At 41.8% G+C, this 23,717-nt stretch overlaps 1 protein-coding gene across 2 annotated transcripts in view; it reads left to right on the top strand.

Moving 5' to 3' along the window:
- Nucleotides 1–23,717, top strand: part of DOCK1 (dedicator of cytokinesis 1) — a 319,394-nt gene that overhangs the window by 182,738 nt on the left and 112,939 nt on the right. For both annotated transcript variants that reach the window (XM_055799656.1, XM_055799645.1), the window contains exon 29: nucleotides 4,021–4,115. In XM_055799656.1, coding sequence (XP_055655631.1) covers nucleotides 4,021–4,115 — 95 coding nt within the window. The remainder of the gene's footprint in view (nucleotides 1–4,020; nucleotides 4,116–23,717) is intronic.

Here is a 23,717-nt window from a genome sequence, read left to right as displayed (position 1 = left end):
TCATGCTTTTTCCATTTCTTTTTAGACTGACAATTTTTTGGGCCAGTGCTGTTTGATTTGCCCATTTTAGAGCTTAGATCCAGAAGTGTTTTCATTTAAACCAAATTTGCCTACATACGGAGGCGATAACTGCATCTCCTATTACAGGGTTTTCAGTTTAATCACAAAGGCATAAAGAAGCAGCAATGTAGAACTGAAACTAGATTATTTCAAACAGAAATGAATATTTTTTTCTTGGAAAAAAGTTACAAGAGAGAGGGAGAACTTAAGTGAAGCAGTGGTTGCTTCTTCACCATTGGAGACCCTTAAATCTTTCTTCAGCATGTGTTCTTGCTCAACCAGAAGTTATAAGCCCAGTGTTGGAACCGCTAGAGGAAACTTTATGGCCTGTGTTATGTAGGCGTCAGGTTTAGATTGTTATAATGGTCTTATTTGGCCTCAAAAATCTTAGAAAAGATGAGGTGGAATGCAATAAAACCAGTCTTATATCTCTCTGCAGAATATATTGTTTAGGCTTATTAAGGTATTTCTATTCAAAGAGGATTTTCTTACTGTCAAGCCTACTATCGTCCTGAGATTAAACACCATCTGAGATCAGTGAGGTTATTTCTGGGACTAACTGATCTTACTCCTCTTTTTACTTGGTAGAATTTATATTCAGTTGAGACATATGTGGCAGCAGGTAACAAAAAAATATATGTTAATGTTTTCCCACGTGGAGTATCTCAGCCGTATTCCTCCCTAAAGGCTTTCAAGACAACGTCCTGGAGTGAGTAAAGTAATTAGAAAGACAAATTCCATGAGGTATTTTAAATTAAAATTCTCTGCACCTTCATTTTCTTCTCCCCCTTTAATATTTTGCCTTCCTAGGCTTTGGGGTTTAATGTGTGTACATCGGTGTATTATTGTTCATCCTTCCATGACAAGAAGGATGAACATGACATGACATGACCCTTCTTTGCAGGATGTGATGTTGAGAGTCGCAGGGGATGCCCCCATGGTGGTGGGATCCCGCAGAGGCAGCCCAGCCAGAGCCATCCCTGAGGATGGAGAGTGGACTTCCCAGAGTCAGCCTCGTACAGCAGCCCAGCAGAGGTTCAGGTGGTGTCCTGGCAAGCTGTAGCTGAGCCTATTTGACTTCTGGCTGCTATACCTCAGGGCTCTGCAAAGCCAAAATTTTCATTGACTTAGCCTACATTTTATTTTTATATCGAGCTCCTATATGTTTTAGCTAGCTATTTTTATTAGGTTTGAGCATTTATTGAAGAACCTTTTTGGAATCCAGGTTGTGAAAAATACAGTGATACAGGTGTATCGGGGTGTGATGCTCAGTGGTCCATGAGCTTACTCTCTTTTCTTTCTGTTAATTGGATGGGAATTATGAAGGGGTCCTGTCTATTGTGAACTTTGCTTCCTTGGGATATTAAATAGGATTTGTATTTTTAGTTGGAGAGAAACCAGGAGTTGCAGCCTTTGCTCCTTTTAGTACAGGTTTTTATCATTTTTTCATGTTCAGAACAATTTGTTCTGCTTCTAGGTATACTGAAAATAACAGACTCTACAGCAACACAGCATGAACTGATACCTTCCTTCTCCACTCCCCACCCCAACACCCCCCCAAAAAAAACAACTAGACTTTGCTCATAATATGAGGTTAATTCATGTAAACCATTTGCTTTTCCATAAGAAAGATAAAACAGAAAAGAGCAGTGTTACGAATACATAGAATACAGATAAGCATCAGAAGCTTTTTATTTGATCAATAATGAGCTTAGTTTTTATAGAGCATTATTTAAAGTACCTGTGTGAAAGTAGGATTATTAAAATGTAAATATCAGTAGATTAAAACGTAGAGCTGAATTGGCAAAGTAGGTCAGATCAGACGTGGCACAGCCTCCGGGGTCAGTAATGAACATGAATCGTCAACAAAGTATATGAAGATTCATCCACCATCACACACGTGGACCTTGATCAGCAAAGTGTGCAGAAGCTCAGCAGCTGTAAGGTAGAGTTTGCTACAAGAAATCAGGAAAGGATGCATCTGTATTCATAAAATATTAAGGGGAAAAAAACCCACAGTGAGCTCAAATGTGCCATTGCCCTTCCCACGGTGCTGCTTCCAGTCACCTGTCAATTATTGGGCTGTGAAGCAGCATCAGTAAGAAAATCACCCGATACCTGCAGCTGTAAAAAACCATGCGCTCAAATGAAGCTCTCTGCAATGCTTGGGCAGCAAAATATGCAACGTGGTTATTAGAAATTATGTAACTCTTTCACCTAATACATGAAAAATGAGCAGTAAAGTATGCAGCTTGATCTGTTAAATGCAGACACGTTTTACGGAGCTAGTGGCTTGTGTGTCTGGGATGAATTTTGACTTATGCAATAGTAACATCTCTTTAACCACGAGCAGTTCCAAATTTTATCTCAATCCTGTTAACATCACAACTTCTTGACGGGGGTTGTCTTGTTGGAAGTGACTTTGGTAAAACAACAGAGAATTTATTTTACTAGTATTATATATTCTTTGCTGAAAATGTGTCTTTCAGGCTGCTGATGCTTTCTTGGCCCTTTTTGTCCTGGGTGTCTCCTTGGGTACCAGAAGCTGGGATGTAAAGCATCCCAAAGCAACCCTTGTGCCGTGCCCATGGCAGAGCTGGGCAGCCTGGAAATTCACTGTGCTTTGTGATCTCAGTGTTGTCTCCTCAGCATCTCTGCAGCTCCCTGCATCCCACTGACTGAATTTCTGCACCAGGAAAAACATCTTAACAGAGCAACGAATCAAAAGATAAAATGCAATCAAGAGGCTGGCTCTCACACATGAAGAAATACTTATGAGAGCAGTAACTTCCTATTTGCTTCTCGCTGAAAAGGTTACATAAAACCCACCTTAGTTAAAAGTCCAGTGAATGTAACACATTGGAGGTTTTTTTGTAGGCATTTGACATTTTAAAGATAGAGGAGATAAATACCATTACTGAGAAGCTGTAGCAAAGGAAAAATATTCTAACCTTGGAATAAAAGTTCATTTTTATCTCCGTGTGAAGTGGATCAAGGACTGTTTGCATTAAGTTCTTTTTTTCCCTCTTTATCTTTCTAAAAGCATTTGATATTACTCAAATTGTTAGATAGCAATTATAGATTCCCAAATTGTAGAAGATGTTTTACATCGTAAAGTACATGAGATTTCTGTTCCAAAGAGATGTTTGTTTATATCTGTGTAGAAGTAAATTGGTTTATGCTACTAAATTAACTTTGTTCTGGGTCAGGTTTTCACTTGCAGAAGCAATTACTGCTACTCCCTTTGGGGGGAGAGTCTCTCCTAGTTTCAGCTGGCCAAACCATTGCTGTCATCTACCCCTGGCTGGGGATAACGTGCACCACTCCGCTTACCTGAGTCCAGTTTTGAGCTGGAGCATGTATTATTTTTTTTTAATAAATAGATAATCTTGATTTCAGGCAAGAGAAAATTTCAGGAGGTATTTACATGGGGAGGGGAAACTCAGCAACTGACTCCAGGGAGTATTTTTAGTGTAATCAGAAGATTAAGATTAGTATTTTAGGTCTTTTTCTTTTTCCATGTGCCATTATGCTTTTAAGAACTTTCCAACGTATGCCAGGCATGTGTCATGACGTGTATGCTGCAATGCACACTGCACAGGGCTGTGAGACTTTGTCTGTGGTGTAAAGAAGAACCTACTTTTTTTTCAGCAGAAACTGCCCTTGGATAACTGGCAAATGGGTGGTTGTTCCCAAGTGATACCACAGGCTGTTTACAATGTAGGATTACTATTGTTATCATTTCTGAAAAGTTTAAATAGGATTATTGTAGGATTTGCGTACATTGTATATAACTGTGCCTTAGTAGAATTTGTGTATGTTGTGTATGAATAATGGCTTTTTTATGAAGCAGAACAGTATGTCGCATTTTTAATCTTGTCATTAATAACCGACACTATCATTTGTAATTTTTTTGATCTAGAAGAGTGGTCTTTTCTAAAGTATGTTCTCTTCTTTTAGGATTTTCTGATGGAAACATTCATCATGTTCAAGAATCTCATTGGGAAGAACGTCTATCCCTTTGACTGGGTTATAATGAACATGATGCAGAATAAGTAAGTCTAGAGCAAAAAGCACCGTAGCTTTCTGAGATGGCTGTTTCATGTTTGATCTGAAACAACAGTGTTGCTTGGAAACAGTAAAACACAATGCGGCAGCTAGAGTGGGGAGTGCTTTTTGTTGGGTTTTTTTCTTTCTTTCTGTAATGCAAATAATTATTTAAAAATCGGCGTTGGAGATTGCAGGGCAGTGTTTTAGTGGCCTGTTTTGGGGCTCTTGGAGTCCACCACAATTTAAGGGTGGCACCATTCTGACAACTAAAAATGTGGAACAAACTGCAGTTGCAGTAGGAATCTTTACATATCTTGTAATAATTAAATTTATTCCTTTGGGCATGAATGATATGTTTTGCATATGACCTCAAAACCAGTGGTTATCGTATGCTGATGTGGAATTGTATGTGCTGCAATATTTTCAGTGGTACTAACAGGAAAGAATTGAAAAGGCATTTTAAACCCAGGTTCCATCAGCCTGATAATGAAGAGACAGGCTGCAAATGTTTCTAATCCACTTTTTTTATTTTGCTCAATAATTGCAGCTTTGTCATTATTTAGCATTCCTTTGTGGAATATTTTATGTTTGTGACATTTATTAGGTATGTCAGATGCTTTTATGTGTACGGTGATGAAAGTATAAGGAAAAACCATTATATTTACTAGTTGCCTGGAGAAATCTCTTCTGTGCTTACTGGTAGCTACCGTGGCTATAAAGTTGTCAGTGTTTACTTACATAAAATCCTGAAACACAGTTCCTACTCTCATTATAAAACTGTACCATAACTTTAATCTTGGCTTCTGAAGTCTCCTTAACCGCCTAATAAAATCCATTCTTAATAAATAGGAGTTAGGAGGTCCAGCCATCTTTTGAGTTATACCCATTGGGTATGGATGCACGCTTCTGCACGGCTGCAGCTTGCAAAGCACCTGCTGTTGTAAATGAAGAGCCCTTTGAGATTAGCTGATGAGGAAGATCTAAAGCCCCTTGGGTTTCTATTTTTTTCTTCTTCTTCTTTTTTAATTTTAAAGTGGTTTTGCTTCAAGAACTCCCAACTGTCTCCAGAGTCGTGTTGCAGGTGCTTTGGAAACCCTCACAGCGTAAGTTACCTGGCATCCTTTTGAACAGCAGAACACCTCTCTGCCTTGCTGAATTTTTTAAGGGATTGAAATATGATTGGGAAGGTCTGTGTTTGGACGTGATGAATGCCAGTTAACTGACGGCAGGTAGAGTGGTGTGAACAATGTTGTGGTGACTCTTGCCCCAGATGTAAAGAAGATGAGTATTCCTCGCATTATCTTCACCTTCTTGCCAAATGACCTCTCAGTGTTCATTTGAGGGGGGATTTGACCTCAATGCTCTTTTCTAAGCTGTGGAATTATGGTCACAGAAATGAAGGAGCGAAAATATAGAAAAAGCCTTTTCCTCCCCACCGATCTTGCTTCAAAGCACAAAGGGATCCTTACCAGGCAGTTCCTCACACTGAAAATTTGGAGCAATACAAAGCGTGACGCAGAGGTCCGCAGTTAGGGTAGGGGCTTTGATTTTCTGTTCCTTTAAAAATAGTCTTTTTTTTCTTTTTTAGTCCTTTTTCACATGCTGAACATTAAGTCCTGAAGAAGCAGAAACGCGATGTGTTGTTAAGATCTTTGATTCTTACTGAATAACCTCAGAACCCACAGAATATCTGAGTAGTATTTAAAGTTAAAAACAAAAATGGTTTTCAGGTCTTTCTGGTGTTGATGAATATCCACAGAAGTGCTAAAGGGGGTTGTTCATCTCTAATTTACAAGTTTATTTTCATTACACCAGCTCGTTTGTAAATGCTGCTGAATTGATTTGACTGCTTTCATTTTTCCTGCTGAAGTTAATGTGGTTTCCAAAACCAGAAAGCTGCATTGTAAAATACCTTTTTGTCCATCTGGTCCATTTATTTTCACTCCTATAAAGTTTTATTGAAGAAAACTAGGAAAAATATAAGAACAAATTATGTCTTTTAAAGCTACCACATCCTCGCAGTAGAAGTAACTCTGAGGATGCCATTTTGTGTCACTCTTGAAAGCACTTCTTTCTGCAGATCGAGTATTTCTGTGCATGAGCCAAATTAAGTGAGCTAATTTTTGACTATATCCAGAATTTTGTGAGTTCATTTGTTTCCCTGCCTGAAATATAACTGGTAGTGTGAAACAAAGAGAAACAAGAAAAACAAGCAAAAACAAAAAAAAAACAACCAACCAAACAAACAAACAAAAAAACCCAACCCACAACAAAACACAAAAAACCAACTAGCTGGAAGTTAGACCTCTAAACCCCTTTGATGCATGGCGGCAAGACCAGTCCCTCAGGAGAAATATTTTCACCTTGATGGCAGAGACAGCTCAGGCAGCTCCTCTCCATGCAGTGCTTTGCTTCTGTGTCGTTAACAGTGGATTAAAATATTCAGATTGAGATAGTCAAAGCTACAGGGGAAAAGGGGAAATGGAGAAACATGTGTGAACGACTGTATTACAGGGGAATATTTGCAAATATGTGTTAACGTTTAGTACTACACTTCCTGTGGCAACAGGCCAAGGGGCAATGGCCTTAAGCTGAGAGCGGGGAGATGCAGATGAGCTGTGAGGCAGAAATTGTTCCCCGTGAGGGCGGCGAGGCGCTGGCCCAGGCTGCCCAGAGCAGCTGTGGGTGCCCCATCCCTGGCAGTGCTCAAGGCCAGGCTGGATGGGGCTGGGAGCAGCCTGGGCTGGGGGGAGGGGGCCCTGCCCGGGGCACGGGGTGGGACGGGGTGGGCTTTGAGGTCCCTTCCAGCCCAAACCGTTCTACAGTTCTTTGAGCTTTACTAGTCCAATTCCTACATACATAAATATCTACACTCTCATTAACAGTCACGGAAGTTGCTGTCATTCTGTGTACTCTGCATGCTCGTTTTTGGTACAGTGCAGCAAAATGTCAGGGTACTATCTTTTTTCTATCTCCGCAGTATACTGTGCCATACTCAGGATTACTTCCATGCTCAGCATGCCTTTGTTTCAGTAGCACAGATAGTCACACTATGTTACCACCTCTTGTGCAGAAATGAACACAAAAATCTTCATATCTAATGATATAATTGTTACCTTTTTTTTCTTAGATGTGCCACTTAATACTCTGTTTACTGACTTGTCTAATTTAATTAAAAACAGGGTCTGTTGTTTTGGCAAAGCAGTTTGTTAATTAAGAGTCCGAGGTTGTGAATGTCAGCGATTTTTTGGAATCCCTTGGTTTGTCACCAGTATGTTCCAGGCGCGTTGGTTTGCTGGTTGCTGATCAGACGTGGGTAGTCACAGCGTAGGTTCGTCAGGTGCCGTGCAACGTACGTTGTCAGAGGGAGTAAAAGAAAAGAATATTCAAACTGATGCTATGGCTTTTCCCTTCACTGTCAACATTTGGTCCAAATCAGCTGCTGTTTTACAGTAAACAACAATATCCAAGCAACAGAGATGGAAAAAATCATTGATGACGGAGTAAGAGAGATGAATAATAGACCGTAGTGCGTACGTTTGAAACAGCTGCTTCTAGAAGAGCAAGAGGCTGTGCTGAAACCAAAAAGCATGATGCCTAGAAGGCCAGTACGTGCCAGCACAGTACTTTTAAGGGTGGTTGATTGAAAAGAATATCCAAATAGTATTTAATATTTAAGTCTTTATCCATACATAATCTCAAAATGGCCATTGCTTTGGGGTAAATCTAAAGAAGAGAGAAGACAGAAGGGCAGAAATCCTCTTTGGATGCATTGAATTTCCAGCAGAGCTGATGGGAATAGCCTTTGTTTGCATGGCCGTGTGGAATCGCATGAGACGTGTTGGTCACAAACGGTAGCGGGATGCGTTCGGGTCTGCGGCGGGGGGAAATCCTCTGGCAGCGAGCGCCACGGTGGGTTGCTGGCTCCTTGTGGAGGCTCCTGCAGCAGAGGTATTTAAAAGCAGTTTGATGAACATCCGTTAAGATGCCAGTTCTAATTTAGGGAAAAGGGAAAGAGACTAAATGGTCTTTAGTGAGTGGTCTTGAGCCCGCTGTTGGGCTCAGAGACTTGAGGCTGTGCCTGATGGTGGGTGCTGGGCTGGGACTTGGAGGTGACCTTCGTGACGGCTGGTGGCAGCATGTGTGTAGGCTCTGCCAGGATCAGGTTGACGAAGGCTGGTGCTGTGCTTTGCCAGAGCCGTGCTGTGTGCCCGGCCACCCCGGGGTCCCTGGAGGCGCTCCGCTGCCTTTTGCTGCTTCACCCCCTGCCTGCGCGGTGCTTCGGTGGGGATCGCTCACCCAGTGCTGTTTGCTCCATGTTGGACTACATCAGAATTATGTCTCGTTTAAATTTAGGTAGTTTGTCGTCAGTTCAGTTTTCTTTTTCAATGGGAATTTTTTAACCCAGTAAACTCCAGCCAAGGGGTTACTACATGTATTCATTGTCACGGTGCCTAGAAATGGGGGTGAGCTATTAGAACTTCAAAAGAAAATGCTACTTGGAATTTTAAACATTGCTGTTGGAAACTGCTAATAATTCTGTTTAAGATACTTGGACACCTTTAAAGTACATCTGTTGTAGGGCTTATATGTGTTCACGTTTTCAGGAAGAGTTATTCCTGTGAAGGTAAAGGCATAATATCACTGGATTAAAAGGAAGTGGTTTTATCAGCTGAGTTGGCAGCTACTGCAACAGCCACTTTGTAGCAATCTGCCAGATGCTTGATAACGAAATTTAGGCCTGATCTTCAGCCACCGTGGTATTTCTGTCACGCAGGTCTCTGTGATAAACTCCGATAGCTGTATTTAATAGTTGCAAGAAGTCAGGAGGTTTCGCTGTGTTTCAGGATAGGGATGGGGAGCGCTTTGCAGGCAGATTTGTTATTCTAGACATCTCCTGCGGGAAAACACACTCAAGGTGTTAACTGTAAAAGTATTTTTTTTAAAAAAAAAAGTTTTCTTTAAAAAAGGCATGGATTTTGCATTGTTTACATTTTTGCCTTCTAAATCATGTTTAGAAATGATTCAGAAATGTTTTAGAAGTTGTTTTGAACTTTTGTCATAAGCTGACAAGCTAAACTTAGGTTCCTCTTAAACACATTAGCTCAGAACATGAAAACAGTTCCTCTACATTTTTGCAAATGAAAATAATTTAGTCTTTGGTCTTATTTTTGGCATTTGAGACAATCAGTTCTGTTGGTAGACCTTATGATATATTAATTTGTAGCTACCACTTTCATCTGCAGCTGTTCTAATGGAAGCTGAGTTGCCTATGAAAAATGAATTTGATGTTTTCTGTTCTATTTATGTGTGTCTAATGTCCATATTTACATAAAATACCTGGTTATTTTGCCTTTTGAAGTCAGAGAAAAAGGGATGAGATTCTTCTCAGTGAAGAATGGGTTTTCTTGTGCCTACGTAGTTTTTTCCAGAGGAAATATATCTTGCATTGCAAAGGGAATCTGGTAGGTGTTACCTGCTCCCCACTAGTGGTGCATTGGCTGTGCAGGTGGATGGAGGTGTGTTTCCTCCTGAAAACCCAGTCATCCTGGTTTAACCCTGGCTGGCAACTAGGCAGCACGCAGCTGCTCACCCACTGCCCCCAGCAGGGTGAGGGAAGAGAACTGGAAGGGGGAAAAGTGAGAAAACTCATGGGCTGAGGTAAGAACAGTTCAATAATTGAAATACAATATGACGATGATAGTAATAATAATAATAAATTGTAGTGACAAGGAAAATTGTTAACAAAGAGCAAGAAATAAAATCCAAGACAGACAAGCGATGCAAATGGAAGCAAATGCTCACCACAACCTGACTGATGCCCACCCAGTCCCCGAGCAGCCGCCAGCTCCCCCCTGCTGTTATTGCTCAGCATGATGCCGTATGGTCTGGAACATCCCTGGGGTCAGTCGGGGTCAGCTCCCCCGGCTGTGCCCCCCCAGCTCCCCGTGCCCCCCAGCCTGCTGCCTGTGGGTGGGGGAGGAGCAGGAACGGCCTTGACTCCGTGTAGACACCGCTCAGACATCCCTGTGTTATCAACAGATTCCAGCACAAATCCAAAATATAGCCCGTACTAGTGGCTATGAAGAAAATTAACTATGCCCCAGCCAAAGCCAGCACACCAGTCCAGAATCTTAATGAATTTGCTCTGTGAAACACAAACAGCAAAAAAAAATCTTGCAAAGAGGAGGAAAAAGAATCAGTGAGATACATCTGGTAAACATGTACCCTTTCACTGTTGCTGGAGTGTTTATTTTTGGAGCTTCCAGGGAAATGTAGGCTGTTCTGCACCATGGTTGTCATAGCAGTACCTGTCAGATCTATACTGTGCTTTCAGAATTAACTTCAGCTATGTATGTGACTATCCATCAATAGTCTGCAAACACTGGAGCGGTTATGAACTGAAGCAAGTTTTGCGTAACTGTGAACCTTAAAATGTAGTACAGGCTTCAGTCGCCGGAGAGTTATTCTTACTGACAAGTAACCCAAAGCCAAAATAAAATTGGCTTTTAGATTATTGAAGTTATGCTTAATTGCAATATTCTGCTATGCTTTATACAGGCATATAGAAAAAAAAAAAACCACCACCCTCTGATGTTTTTAATAAATGTATGAAAATAGACTCTTTGCACTTACATAATTGACCAGTCAAGTTGCATCTGTCAAATTAGGTGCAAGTGCAAAAGCTTTTATTTAAAATCCATCCCAAGCTACTGATGGATAGACACGTGGTTTTCAAAACAGGGGAATATTGCCTGGAAGGATGACAAAGATTTGGGATAGAAAACCACAGAAAATGCAGGGACACAACATGGTTTTACAGACTATCAAGTAAAACCAGGCATGTGGGGTCGGGGGAGGAAGCACAAAAAACTTTGAAATCGTTGCTTCGTTTTCCCACACCCCTGCATCGGTACTGTCTTCGAGCCTGCATTAATGCCATGTTCAAAGAGATGATTAGTAGATGGGACTTGAAAGCTTGCACTTATAACTGGGGCACTGATCATTAAAATATTTACTCGATGTGTGTTGTTATGGAATATGGTAACTGTTTTACATTTCCGAATAGGATATTGTGATGACAAAAGTGTTTGAAATGCGATTATACTTTAGGAGGAGAGGGGATATGTTGTTTCAAGAAGAGTCTGAACAGTAGGAAAAGCTTTGATTAGAAGGAATCGGTGCCATATTTCCTGCCTATTAATACCTTACTTATTTAAAAAGTTTAAGGGTGCAGTCATGCAACTTGCACATTCAACAAAATAATTTCATTCAGGCTGGAAAGAAAAACTTCAAATGGGAGCAACTTTGTTCTTCTTTAGTGCCAAATATTTCTCTGTATAGAAGAACCTCCCATTATTTACTGTGTATAAATAGAGGATAATTTTTTTTAAAGCATGTAACTTTCTTAGCAACCAGTTTTCAAAATTAACTCATGTGCCCAGCAGTTTGGTCTTCATCTGTAAAGATTGGTGAATGCTTGTTGATAAATTACATGATACAACTTCTGTACGTGGAGGGATTTTTTTTTTTGCATAATGTCCTGACCTTTTCAGCAAAGACCTTGCAGGATTCTTGGTTTAGTATTGTACCTGTCAAACTAACTGGACCTGGGAGTAAAATGAATGTACTTGACTATGCTTAAAATAACATGGGGGGGGGGGGGGGGGGGGTATTACTCAAAAGATTCCCTGAAGGAATACGCTTCAGCAGATGCTCTTTTCCCTTGATGTTTCCGTAGCGGGAGGAAAGGAAACATCCCCCATAGCAGGTTATTTTAGCCCAGCCTTTAGGAGCTGGAAGTGTTGTGCCAGGTATAGGTGGTATATTGATAACGGTACTGGCGTGAGAAGTGATGAACAGTTGGGGTTTTGGCAGTCCCCTTGAGTTAACAATCTGGTTTTCCTCTTTCTTTCTGACACCTGTGATCACTTGTGCTAAGGAAGCTGAGTCGCAGCCTTTGCGCTGGTGGAGGTGCCGATGCTGGGGATGTATGGGTGAGGTGCCGCAGCCCCCCAAAAATACCTGCTGATCGGCATACTCCCTCGGTCTGTTTATATCATGGTGAATCTCTTCTGGGGTCTAGATGTGGAATAATGATTTCCAGCATTAACATAGTTACCATTTTGATCATTAGAGTCTAAATTATGGGTTTCACGTGTTTGGAGGCGTGTTTGGTTTTTGAATGGATGTCCTGCAGCGAGGAAGGTGGCCTTGGGCTGGGTGACTGTGTCAAACATCCGCTGTGACTCTGCTTGTTCTGTCTTTTATTGTTATGCTTCCCTTGACAAACCTATTTTTCTGTCCCTAAAGCAGGGATGGGATTCGCTCTCCTCCTGGGAATGCAGCTTTCTGTACCATGCCATCTGTATAAAATCAGGTGAAGGCTGTTGCAGCTGTATTTCATCCTAAAGCACGGGGGAGATGGTGCGTTTAAATCTGCTGGGGAAGGAATGATCCTTATTCAGTACTCGCTTCAAAAATGCCACCACGGAGCATTAGACTAATAAGCACATGTTCATTGCTCAGTAGTAGTTAATGTCTTCTCAAAATATTTCTGATGTATTCTGAGACACTTCAACCTTTTATTTGCCGCAAGACAATTACAGTGACTTTAAAGAAAAGAATTGTGTGTTAGGGAACATCTTTTCCTGAACTAGAAACACATAGGGATAAAATGATCCCAACTGCTGGTGTTCTCGAGTTCAAGTTTTATATACGAAGATGAAAACAAATGAACTAAGTTTTTTTAGAGGTTTGGTGGTTGGTTTTTTTTTCCCCTTCTATTACAATGCCTTGCTAATTTTGGCTCCTTGCAAAGTTTCAAGTAGCAAGGCAGCCCTAAGGTTTAGACTTGGCGATATTCCTGTTCATTAACTTGTTGTCCTCTGAATGGTGGCAGATTTAATCCCTTCAAGACATTTTGAATGCTACGTGTATCTTACAAAGCTTGAGAACTGTGAAGAAATGTGTGAATTTAGAATAATACTTCGTCCAACAGACTTCCCACGGTACTGCTGTGGGTTTTGTGTACAGGGTATTTCCTGGGGCTTCACTAGTAGGGGTAGCTTGTAAACCGAGAGCTTGTCCTGCTGGTCATCTTTCTTGATACATTTTACCAACTCTTAAATATGTGCTCAACAAACAGGTAATGAGCAATTTAGAGGCATCTCGCAGTCTGTCGTTTTCAGAAATGGCTCAGTAATGTGATACTTTAAAAAAAAAATAATAGGGCATATGAGCTCTGTGCAGCCCAGCAAAGGTGGCAGCTTGGCTCAATGGTGGCAATAAGCAAAAGCAAGATAACATTGCAAATAGCTTTGTCTCCCTCGGTTTCTGGAATCATCACCCACAGTATGCTATGGCTGTCTGGTTTCTTTTGTTTTTAACAAGATACTAATAAAGCCAACTCACTATTTTGGATACTTGCACTTTCTTCCCCCCCACCCCCCACCCCACCCCCCCCAGCTTGCATATGCACAGTGTTAAGAACTCCTGGGTTTAATATATTGTTTTGAAAGAAAGCTACAAGAGATCATTAGGCAATGTGTCATGATAATTCTCTGCTAAGAGTCTAATTGAGATCTGAAGATGCATTGCCAAATTAATTTCAGATGGAAAAGAATGATTCAGATATTATTTTCCCTCCTAGAACCTAAACCTGGGTTGACATTAAAATACTTCGTGATGTTTGTACTCATGAGCATTTTATACCAATATTTTTTTTACAAGGGCCTGCAGTGACAGGGCAAGGGGGAATGGCCTTAAGCTGAGAGAGGGGAGATGCAGATGAGCTGTGAGGCAGAAATTGTTCCCCGTGAGGGCGGCGAGGCGCTGGCCCAGGCTGCCCAGAGCAGCTGTGGGTGCCCCATCCCTGGCAGTGCTCAAGGCCAGGCTGGATGGGGCTGGGAGCAGCCTGGGCTGGGGGGAGGGGGCCCTGCACACGGCAGGGGAGTTGGTTATGTTTCTGTGAATATATTTATGTTTGGTTTTTTGGGGGTTTTTTTGGTGATCAAATAGTGCAGTTCAAGCATAATTCAATGTATTCTGCACTGAACAGTGGATAGTACTATGTTGTTACATATCTTTATTTGTCTGGTGTCTCCTTTAATTCTTTCAGAGGTAGCAGAAACCCTTAGCAGATTACATTTATTCAGGTAGGTCCTGTGGAAGTTTCTTTAATTTAAAACTTTCTGATTCTAAATTTTCTAATTATAATGGAAAAAGCCCTAACTGTAATTTCAAATTTTCAATTGTATCTTATAATTCAAATGTTCCTTTTCTCCTTTGCTGTCTGAATTCACTCAAAAGACCCTCGTGTGTAGATATTAAAAGTTTAGCTGTATATGAGGTTGAGGGAGGTCAGTTCACAAACATTTGAGTTCACATTATTGTACCAGTGTGGGTGTTTGGGATGAAGCTGTATATGAATATTTGCTTTCTCATTTCATGAAGCCTTTGGGACCACATGCCTTACAGCTTTATTCTGCTTTGCCTGGCTCTTCACATTCAGTTTTGGTGCCAGATCAGTCTCTCCCCCTACAGCACCAAATTTTGTGGGACTGCCTGGAGGAGTGATTGCTCTCTAGGTTCCCACAGGAAAAAAATTAATATTAGTCGTTAATGTGACAAAAACCAATACTGAGAAAATGGTGGTGGTGTCCTTTGGTGGTGGGAGTCCAAAAACCATTTCAGAGCATCCCAGTTCCCGTGGGGCTGAGGCAGGGTGGGCCAGGGCTGGCAGAGGATCGCTTCTGCAGGAGCATGCTGCTCTGATGGGAGCAGGGTTCAAGCTAGATGGTGTCGAGTCCTCTCCTCCCAAGTCATTATGCTGGCTGTCAGCCAGAAAGAGTGGAGCCCTTCCCTGCACGTGCCGTCCTTGCACTCCTCTGGGGCAGGAGGACCACATACCCTGCTGCAGTCCCCCCCCGAGACCTCCCTGCGCTGTGCCGTGGCGTGAGACAGCTCGTGGTCCCCTCTTTAAATACAGCTTTAAATCATCGTACTTGTTGGTAGTTGGGGAAAAGGGGACAACCTTGTCACATGGCAGAGGGCCTCGTGATGTGCGCAGCATATGTGCAAGGACACTGAAACCCACCTGAATGTGCTCTCCTGGTTGGTAATTGAAATTCTGGTGCCCTGACCGGCAGCCTGTGCTCTGGGGCAGCTGCCCGGATCAATCCGTTCTGCGTATTTAAGCAATGGCATGAAGTGCTGTCTCCGTCTCATACCCAAATATGAAACTGTGCCTTTTTTCACTGGTTTTGGCAAAAAATGTATGGCATGAACAGGAACGTGTGAATACTTGTTTCTTATAAAAGCAGCATCATGAAGTAGGTAATTAAATGAAGCTGAAGGTGTTAAATCAAAAAACATGTTAGCAGGACTCCATTTTTACCAACAGTAAAAGCTAATGTCACGTGATGTCTATTTTTAATACAGAAGGTGTAGCAATCTTCACTTACAATCATTATTTTTCCATGTCAGCTTCGTTTAATACCATTTCACATCTAAAAATATCTAGTGAGTGAAGTATGTGCTGCTTTTTCCCACTTGAGTTTTATTAATCTTTTTTAAAAAACCCAGTATTTCATCTTTAGAATTAAGAAAAAAATGCTTATTTATATATTATAGATGGAAGTTCAGCATTAAATGCTTCTCTTGGCTGTTACTCTGTAATGAAGATTTCTGCAGTTAGCTTTGAAACCAGATTGTAAATTCTATGCCTTTGACCATCAATTAGTGACTTCGTTACTTTCAGCACTTTGAGGCAGGAAAGAAAATGGCCTTTTGGCTGATCAGTTGTATTTTAGAAAGTGTTTTATTTATTTTTCTGGTAAAATCAATTCCTCTGCACTGTAATTCCCCTATATTCTTTAAATAATACTATGAAAAGCATTAGAACCACAGAAATTCTTGCTAAACAAACAAGGAAAAACCCAAGCCTGTTGATTTTCAAGTAAGTGGGAGGTTTTGCTCTCCCACGGGATTCCCGTGGGAAGCGGGAGAAGCTGACCCATCATGCGCAGGGTGCGCGGATGCCGGAGCAGAGGTGGGGTGCACGGAGCACAGCTGCCAGCAGCAATCCCGGGGAAACCCTTTTGCCCTTTCTCCCTGCTGCGATAGGGATTTCTCCTGGGGGAAGGTTATAATATTGCAAAGGAAAATAGTTGGGTGCGTGTTCCTCTCCTTACATATCAACTGACATCACGGGAAATACTGTAGCGTGCCGATTCCTGTTGGTCTGCTTTCCGTAGTCAAATCAGTATCTGTAACATGCCTAGGTTATTCCTTCTGACTGCCTTCCATCAACCACCTCTTTATGATTCAGCAATGAAAAATACTGGGAAACAGTAAAAGCTCAAGTGTTGTCCCTTCTGCGTTACCAACCTCAACAGCTATCACCCAAGAAATGCAAGAAAAGGTTTTCTAGAGGGCGGTACAAGAATTCAGGAGGCTTTAAAACTGAGGGACAAGAGACACAAAAATTCAGGAGGCTTTTGGAGAGGTTTCTCCTTCACGTACTGAGCCAGTGAAGCTGGCTGTGTAGATCCAGGCCTAACGAACACATCAGGTTATCAGACTTCAAGAATTAGTAAAGATTGTTCATGGCAACCCTTTTTTTTTTTTTTTTTTAAATTTTCTCCCATGGGATATGACTTTTAGGACTGATGCAATGTGCAGATCTGTATCCTTTAACTCTCTGTTCTTTCAAAAATCTCATCTGGTGTATTTTGCCAGGATTTGGTGAAAAATGACAACAGGGTAACATGTAAAGAAATCTTCTACAGCCGCCTGGGCTGACGTGTTTTTACTTTTAGAAATATGGGTTCCTGTGTAAGTGCGGCACTTCAGGAAAAAGCTTCTCCTGAAGTGGGAGGAATAATGTTTTGAACCATTTTTGGCCCAGACAAGCCCATGGGTGAGGAAGGGCAAAACTGTGACGTTGGGAAGCTTCTCGGATTGTTGTGCATTGAGAAAGTCTTTCCTTGTGTTTGGCCAGACTGTACTGTGTCTCTTACTGTTTGCAGGCTGTCATGTTTCAGAAGACAGTTTATCAGAATGGACCAGCCCTTGGGACTCCAAGTCTTGTGCCAAAACCTTAATTTCCCATTTTCTTGTCTTGTAGAGCCAAAAGAGTTGCTTTGCAGGTGAAAGGTGTCCAGAAGTGCCTGTTGGTATCCAGCCTGCGTCCACGCTGTGCTGATGCTGGCACTGGGAGAGCTCCAGCCTCCAACATGTTACACCATTTCGATTGTATTTCCTTTTCTTGCCAGTATTAGCCCATTTTAAGGAGTATGGAGTTGTACAAGAACAAAAATAATATCAGAATACTGGTGATAATTTTACTGCATCATTTCAAATCTTCTGCAAGATTTGTCTGCCATGCATTGTTGGTATATTAAATGAACGTGGTAGGAGTAGCAGCTTGATTAAACAGAGGAATTGTATGTATTATAAAATAGTACGTTGCTGATTATGTATGATTTTTTATTTAGTTATGATTTTTGTATGATTTGGAGCAACCTGGTCTAGTGGAAGGTGTGCCTGCCCATTGCAGCAGAGTTGGAACAAGATCATCTTTAAGGTCCCTTCCAACCTGAACCATTCTATGATTTTTATTATTATTATATTTTTAACAATTCATAATAGTGACCAGCACAGTTCAGAGAATCATAGAATATAATTGTGGTAAAACAGGCCTAAAGCTCTCTTTGCTTTTTACATGCCAACACATTCCTTTTATGAGTTTTCATCTTTTTAAATGACTGACAATTATGTAGCACTTTAGCTTCTGAGAGCAGTAGCCTTGATGAGCAAAAATCCAGTGAGGCCTTTTCTGGGGTTATTTAATTTTAGGATCAGAAGTATTTCATGAACAGATACTAGAAAACAAGCTTTTACAGTTCAAGTATGAGAAAGCACAGCTAGTGTAATAATAACTAGAGTATTAAAAAAAATAGAAGAAAATTATTCATGCTCTGCCATAACATACTTTATGATCATGTGTGATTCGAGGACAATAAGTTTGAAATATATTTAGAGAGAAAAGAGGTACCAGGTCATTTGCTATCATCAGTATGAAGGTTTATATCACTGAATATGAGGACTGAAAAGTCGTCTTCTCTGTCTTACTGGCATAGCAGGCATGGATGTAGCTAAGCCATCCTTCACAGATGTTTTTTTTCTTTTCATCGTGAGGATTTGTGTTACAGTTAAGTAGGCACTGTTGCCGCTAGTAAAACAGACTTATTGACAGATCTTGGGATGGACAGATTGAAATAATAAGGTAAATTAATTATTTTTTATCACTTACCAAAATGAGAGCATCCTTAATATACAGGTAATGAATACATATAATAATTTGTGTTAGAATATATTCATACTGGGCCACATACCATCAAATACTTCTGTACAACTCCTATTCTTTGAATGGGCGAACTTTAAACTTCCAAGATGTTTTTCATTTGTGACCTTTAAAAATAATAATATGAAAGGTATCAAAAGCCAATGTTTTCCTCCTTTAAATTCATTGTACATATACAGTCGTCAAATGCCTGTTGAGCTGCTAAGGGTGTTTACTGTTCGGTGCATTCAAGGACGTGCTTGCGTTTGCTCTGCCAGTGACAGTAGCTTTGATCTCCCAGATTTTCAGGTTTTTGTCTTGCCACGTATGGGAGAAACTTCCCCCTGTGCCTGTTGAGAGCCCGCACCTGACACCTCCCCGTGTCCCTCCAAAGCCTGCCTGTGCTCGCAGCCTGCGGCCGGAGCCCGCTGCCTGCTGGAAGGGCTGAGCTCTGGAAATGCCTTTGCTGTTCCTCCCCTGACCTTCCCCACCCCCCCACGACTGTTTAGCTCACCTAAGCCCTCGCCTTCAGACTTGGGAAGAGCGTTGCAGCTTTGCCTTTGTGGGAATTGTTTGTTGATGGCCAGCAACTTAAGTAAAACACAAACCTTTAAATAAATCTACGGTTGCTTTTGAAGGTGTGAAGGTCAGCGTGATCATCAGTAAAATGAAAAGGGATACCTGCGAGCAGCTTCAGAGAGGCAGCTGAAGCTGCAGCACCTGACCCCTGAACCCGCTGGCGCCGGCAGCGTTGTGACAACTTGCTCCAGTTCGTTTTAGAGCTACCGCTGCCGGGTGAAAAACACCACGTCTCTCTAGCACAAAGCACTCATTTGGTACAGTATCATCCCCCTGATTAAATTTGTTAATTTTTTTGACAGCCTAATTTGTTTGGGCATACTTTATGCTGGCTCAGGTGTCATCTGTCTTTCTGCATTGGCGTGGGGCCAGTGTTAAAGCGCAGGGCTGGAGCAGGGCCTGTATCGCATGGCCTGTATCGCATGGCCTGTATCTATCTCGTGGCCTGTATCGCATGGCCTGTATCGCATGGCCTGTATCTATCTCATGGCCTGTATCGCGTGGCCTGTATCGCATGGGCTGTGGCCAATTCCCAGCATGGGGATCGCTCCCCTGATCCAGACCGAGTGGGTACCGATGGGTTGTGATGCGCAGCTGATGGACGGTGTGGCCTTGGGTAGGATGCTGACAGGGAGAGAGCCTTGATCTCGTATCTGTAAACCACGAGTAACTTCTGGGTAGCGGGCAATTTGCAAAGGTGATTCATCTCCCACTGGCTGATGTCCATGGGGCAGGCTTTTGGCCGTTACACGGGCATACGTATGCATGTATGCTGTTGGTCATGGAGGGGTGGGGGGCTGTGGTACCAGCTCTACCCTGTTAATAGCACTTATGTGGCCTTCTAGGTGGAGGGCATGATCAGTATTGCTTTAAAGAGCTCCATCTGGCAGGTTATTAAAACCGTTGAGAGTAGTTACACTGCAGCCTGGGTGCTCATGAGTGCTGTGGTTAGGCAGTGTAAGAAACGTGAGTGTTACTAGGAAGAGGCAGAATAGAATATAAACTGTCACTTTGGAGTTACTGCAGTATGTGCAGGTTACACACTGGTGTCAGCCGTGGGGTGCTGTAGGGGAATGAAGACAGGGGGTTGATTGACATTGATCATATGCAGCTGTAGCTTGTCCCACAAAGTGGTTAAATAGCTCTGAGGAGTGTGGGAGAGGAGGAGTAACCTGGATGAAGCAAAGGAGCAGTGTGGTCAGGCCCCTGGAGGATGGAGAACCAGCTCGGACAGTAGAGTTTGACCAATGGTAGAGCTTTTTGCGGTTTGCCAGTTTGTTTGTGCTACAACAGGGCGCTACCATGGAGTTCCCTTGTGCCATTTGAGCATCAGCCCTGATGCTTGCCCATGGCCACTGCTGGTTTTCCTGGGCTCTTCTGAGATCCATGTTGATGTAGCAAAGTACATTTTTGACAGGCAGCTGCTCTGTCCTCTGGTAGGAAATTTGGGATCAAGTTGCATCAGCAGTTAGGTGGGAATGCATGGGGCACGGAAAAGTCATCTTCTAATACCAGCACACTGTGATGCGCTGCAGCATGTGGTGAGTCGACTTACCCTCAAAACCATGGGGAATTTGGTCCATCCGATGGCCTTCTGCATGGCGAAGAGTGCCCATCAGACTCCTCCTTCGCAAGGGTGTGCTGCAGGTGGGTGGGGTGGATGAAGTGCACAGGCCATGAGATGGGGAAGGCTGTCATGGTTGTATCCACCCTCTGGGGTTTTTATTTCACTTTTTCTGGTTTTCTCCTGTTACGTGTGAAAATAACTTTTGGTTCCTGTTGCAGCTGAACTGTAGTAGCTTTGCAGGAGTAACAGATGATCCTCTCTTAACAGAAAACTTAAAAAAAATAACCTTTATGACATGATTTCTTTCTTCATGGTGAAGTTTGCCTTCTGAGAATTGGGATATTCGGTAACCGCTGGTTCCGTGCCCCCCGTGGCTGGCTCTGATGGAAGGTATTGCCATCCGTGGTTTGCCTTCTGCTGGCCCAGTCGTGTCTGTGGTACACAAAGACGTAGCAAAAGCGCTCATAAAGTTGGAAAACTGAGTAAGATGTAGAAGACTGTTGATGGTTTGCTGACAGTTCACTTGTACAGATATCCAAACAGAAATGTTTCTGGAATGAATTTCATGTTACAAGTTTTTGTCACTGAGGTGTTAAACAGAGGTGCAATACTACAATGTATTTGTGAGTGTTCACTCTCCCTCCCACATTGTTGTCTCATGTTCTTCTTGGTGGACTGTTTAGCATTTTTTCAGACAGAAACCATGTTTAATTTTTAAAAAATCTAAGTAAAATTGCTAGCTGTTGAGACCAGACGTGTTTTCTGTAAGTTCTTCTTGAACAAGGAATACTTTTTCATCTGCCAGACTATTCATTACAACGTGCTTCTTGCACAACTACTTCAGTCATGTTTTCTTAAGGAAGATACTGCCCTCTTTGAGATACATCTCATAGTTATTACCTAATATATTTATATTTCATGTACCTTCCTGTTTTGGTTCAGCATCAAGCACTTTTTAGGCTTACACACACACATTCAGCACTTGCCACTGTACCGTATCCCAGAAGATACTGCTGCTTAGCCATAGAGTTTTCCTGGTCTACATAAACCTGTAATTATCAGTGCTTTTGACAACATCTAAGGATTTTTTATTATTATTTTTTAAGAATTATTCCTCATCTTTTCCAGTTGTCCAAATGTTTCTCCTGCTGCAGTGCCAAGAAGTGAATGTACTTTTTCAGGTGAATACTGATCAAGAGGTTTAGAGAGGGATCATGGCATTTTTTCTTCTTGCCAAATTCATTGCTGGAGTACCTTGGTGTAGCAATGAAATTATACAAATGTATGCTGAGTTTGGCTTTCCTTCAAATGAACTTCTACATATGCAGACCAGACCTTCAAAGCTCATTTTTCACCCTCACTGTGTTTGATGCAGCAGATGCTAAGGAAGGGAGCAGGGGCTTGGCTCTCCTGGAAGAGCACGTGCTCACCACTGCTATAATTGCTCTTGAAGGCTTAGGGTTCTCTTTCTGCGTCCATTTCGTCATTCTTCCTGTCTTGACTCTTTTCTGGTCTAGTCTAATGGTGCCCAAAAGAAATAAATCCACCACTATAGTCAATTCTTGTTTCTTGACTGAAGAAGGTGAGACTCCCGCTCTCCCATTTGGTGCTCAAGTGAAAGAAAACAGTTTCTAATGAAGGTAAATCTACAAACAAGTGTTAAATCTAAAACCCGAGGGACTTGTGAGACGGTCACCAACTAGTCAAGGATAATGTAGGGGGTTTTTTAGTTCTCTGTATTTCTAAAAGGTCATTGCACTCTTTGACATGCATACCGGGTGATACGTGGCATCACTCAGTGCTTGTCAGATGCCACTGAAAATAGACAGTTGTCTTTAATTAAATTAGACTGACGTTTTTACAGCTTCGTATATTTTAGTTTCTGCCAAGACAACTGACAACAAGAAATGAGGAATTTATGAAGAAATCATGACAACTTTATGCTGACATATGGGATTTATTCATCCAGCATATCAAATATATCTTAAATTCCAGCATCAGATCTGCTAATAAGAAATGTGAAAATAGACTAAAACTGTTGATAGTTTTGTGTGAATATGCAGACTGCACACTAGATTTTTGTCCTTTGCTGTGCTTCATATTTCACTTAATTAAGTCGGTGTAAGATTTAGACATTCAGCACTTCTAACTTAAAAGAGTTTGTTTCATTGTTAGTCAGGATTTCAGATTAATAATTTGTGTTAGAAAAAAACCACATGGAGTAAAAGCCCTTACGAGAAAACTAGAATATTGCCAATGACAAACTTACACCAAATCCTTCCAAGTTACATCTTAAAAAGAAAAACCAAAACACTGCCAAAACCAACAAACCCCCAACGCAAGTGCATCCCTGAAAAAAAAACCTGAATTGTTTTAGATTATTTTTTTTTAAGCTTTGCTGAGCAGTTTCTGGATATTACCTTCACAAAGCGGAATCAGTGTGTGGACTGATATGCATCCACAGGGAAAATAACAGCATTTCACTCAGCCTTGTTTCAGTTTAACTGTTGCATTAATTTCCTTTAGAACTTGTGATATCTGTAGTCTGAATTGCTGATTTGTTTGTTCTGAGAGTTTGGGGGGGGGGGGGGAACTACCCCACTGCTGGATTCAGCATTTTTCCCATGGTTCCCCTGACAGCAGCAACTCCTCCATTTTGTGCTTGACCTGGATTTGATTTAAATTTGCAAAATTTCCCTGTGCTGTACGAGGAGTTGTGTATCAGAGCACGCTGTTCTCTCTCCTGTAAAATATCTAATTCCTTTTACTTACATGTTTCTGCTCAAGTTGTTCTCTTGTTCTGACATGGAAATCCTACCTATACAAGCGTGGTAGATGGAATACAGCAGTCGCCTTGATTTAACGTGAGGACTGTGAGAGTTTTGTAGGTAGGTTTGGTAGAAAGGTTTTGTATTAAGCCACACTGGAGTGGGTTTTGGGCAGAGACGTTGATGTGGGGCGAGCAGTACGGCTGCAAGACGGGGCAATCATGAGTATTGATCTGTAGATATATAAAAATTCTCTTTCCAGTCTGTCAGACGGACTGGTGAGAGCTGTCTTGGAAAGCAGGTGGCGTATCATGGCTACGTACCACAATTAACCTGAGGTGGGCAG

The sequence above is a fragment of the Falco peregrinus genome, chromosome 1, assembly GCF_023634155.1.
Source record: "Falco peregrinus isolate bFalPer1 chromosome 1, bFalPer1.pri, whole genome shotgun sequence".
Lineage (NCBI taxonomy): Eukaryota > Metazoa > Chordata > Aves > Falconiformes > Falconidae > Falco > Falco peregrinus.
The sequence above is the reverse complement of the archived record's forward strand: the minus strand, read 5'-3'. Positions and strand labels throughout refer to the sequence as shown.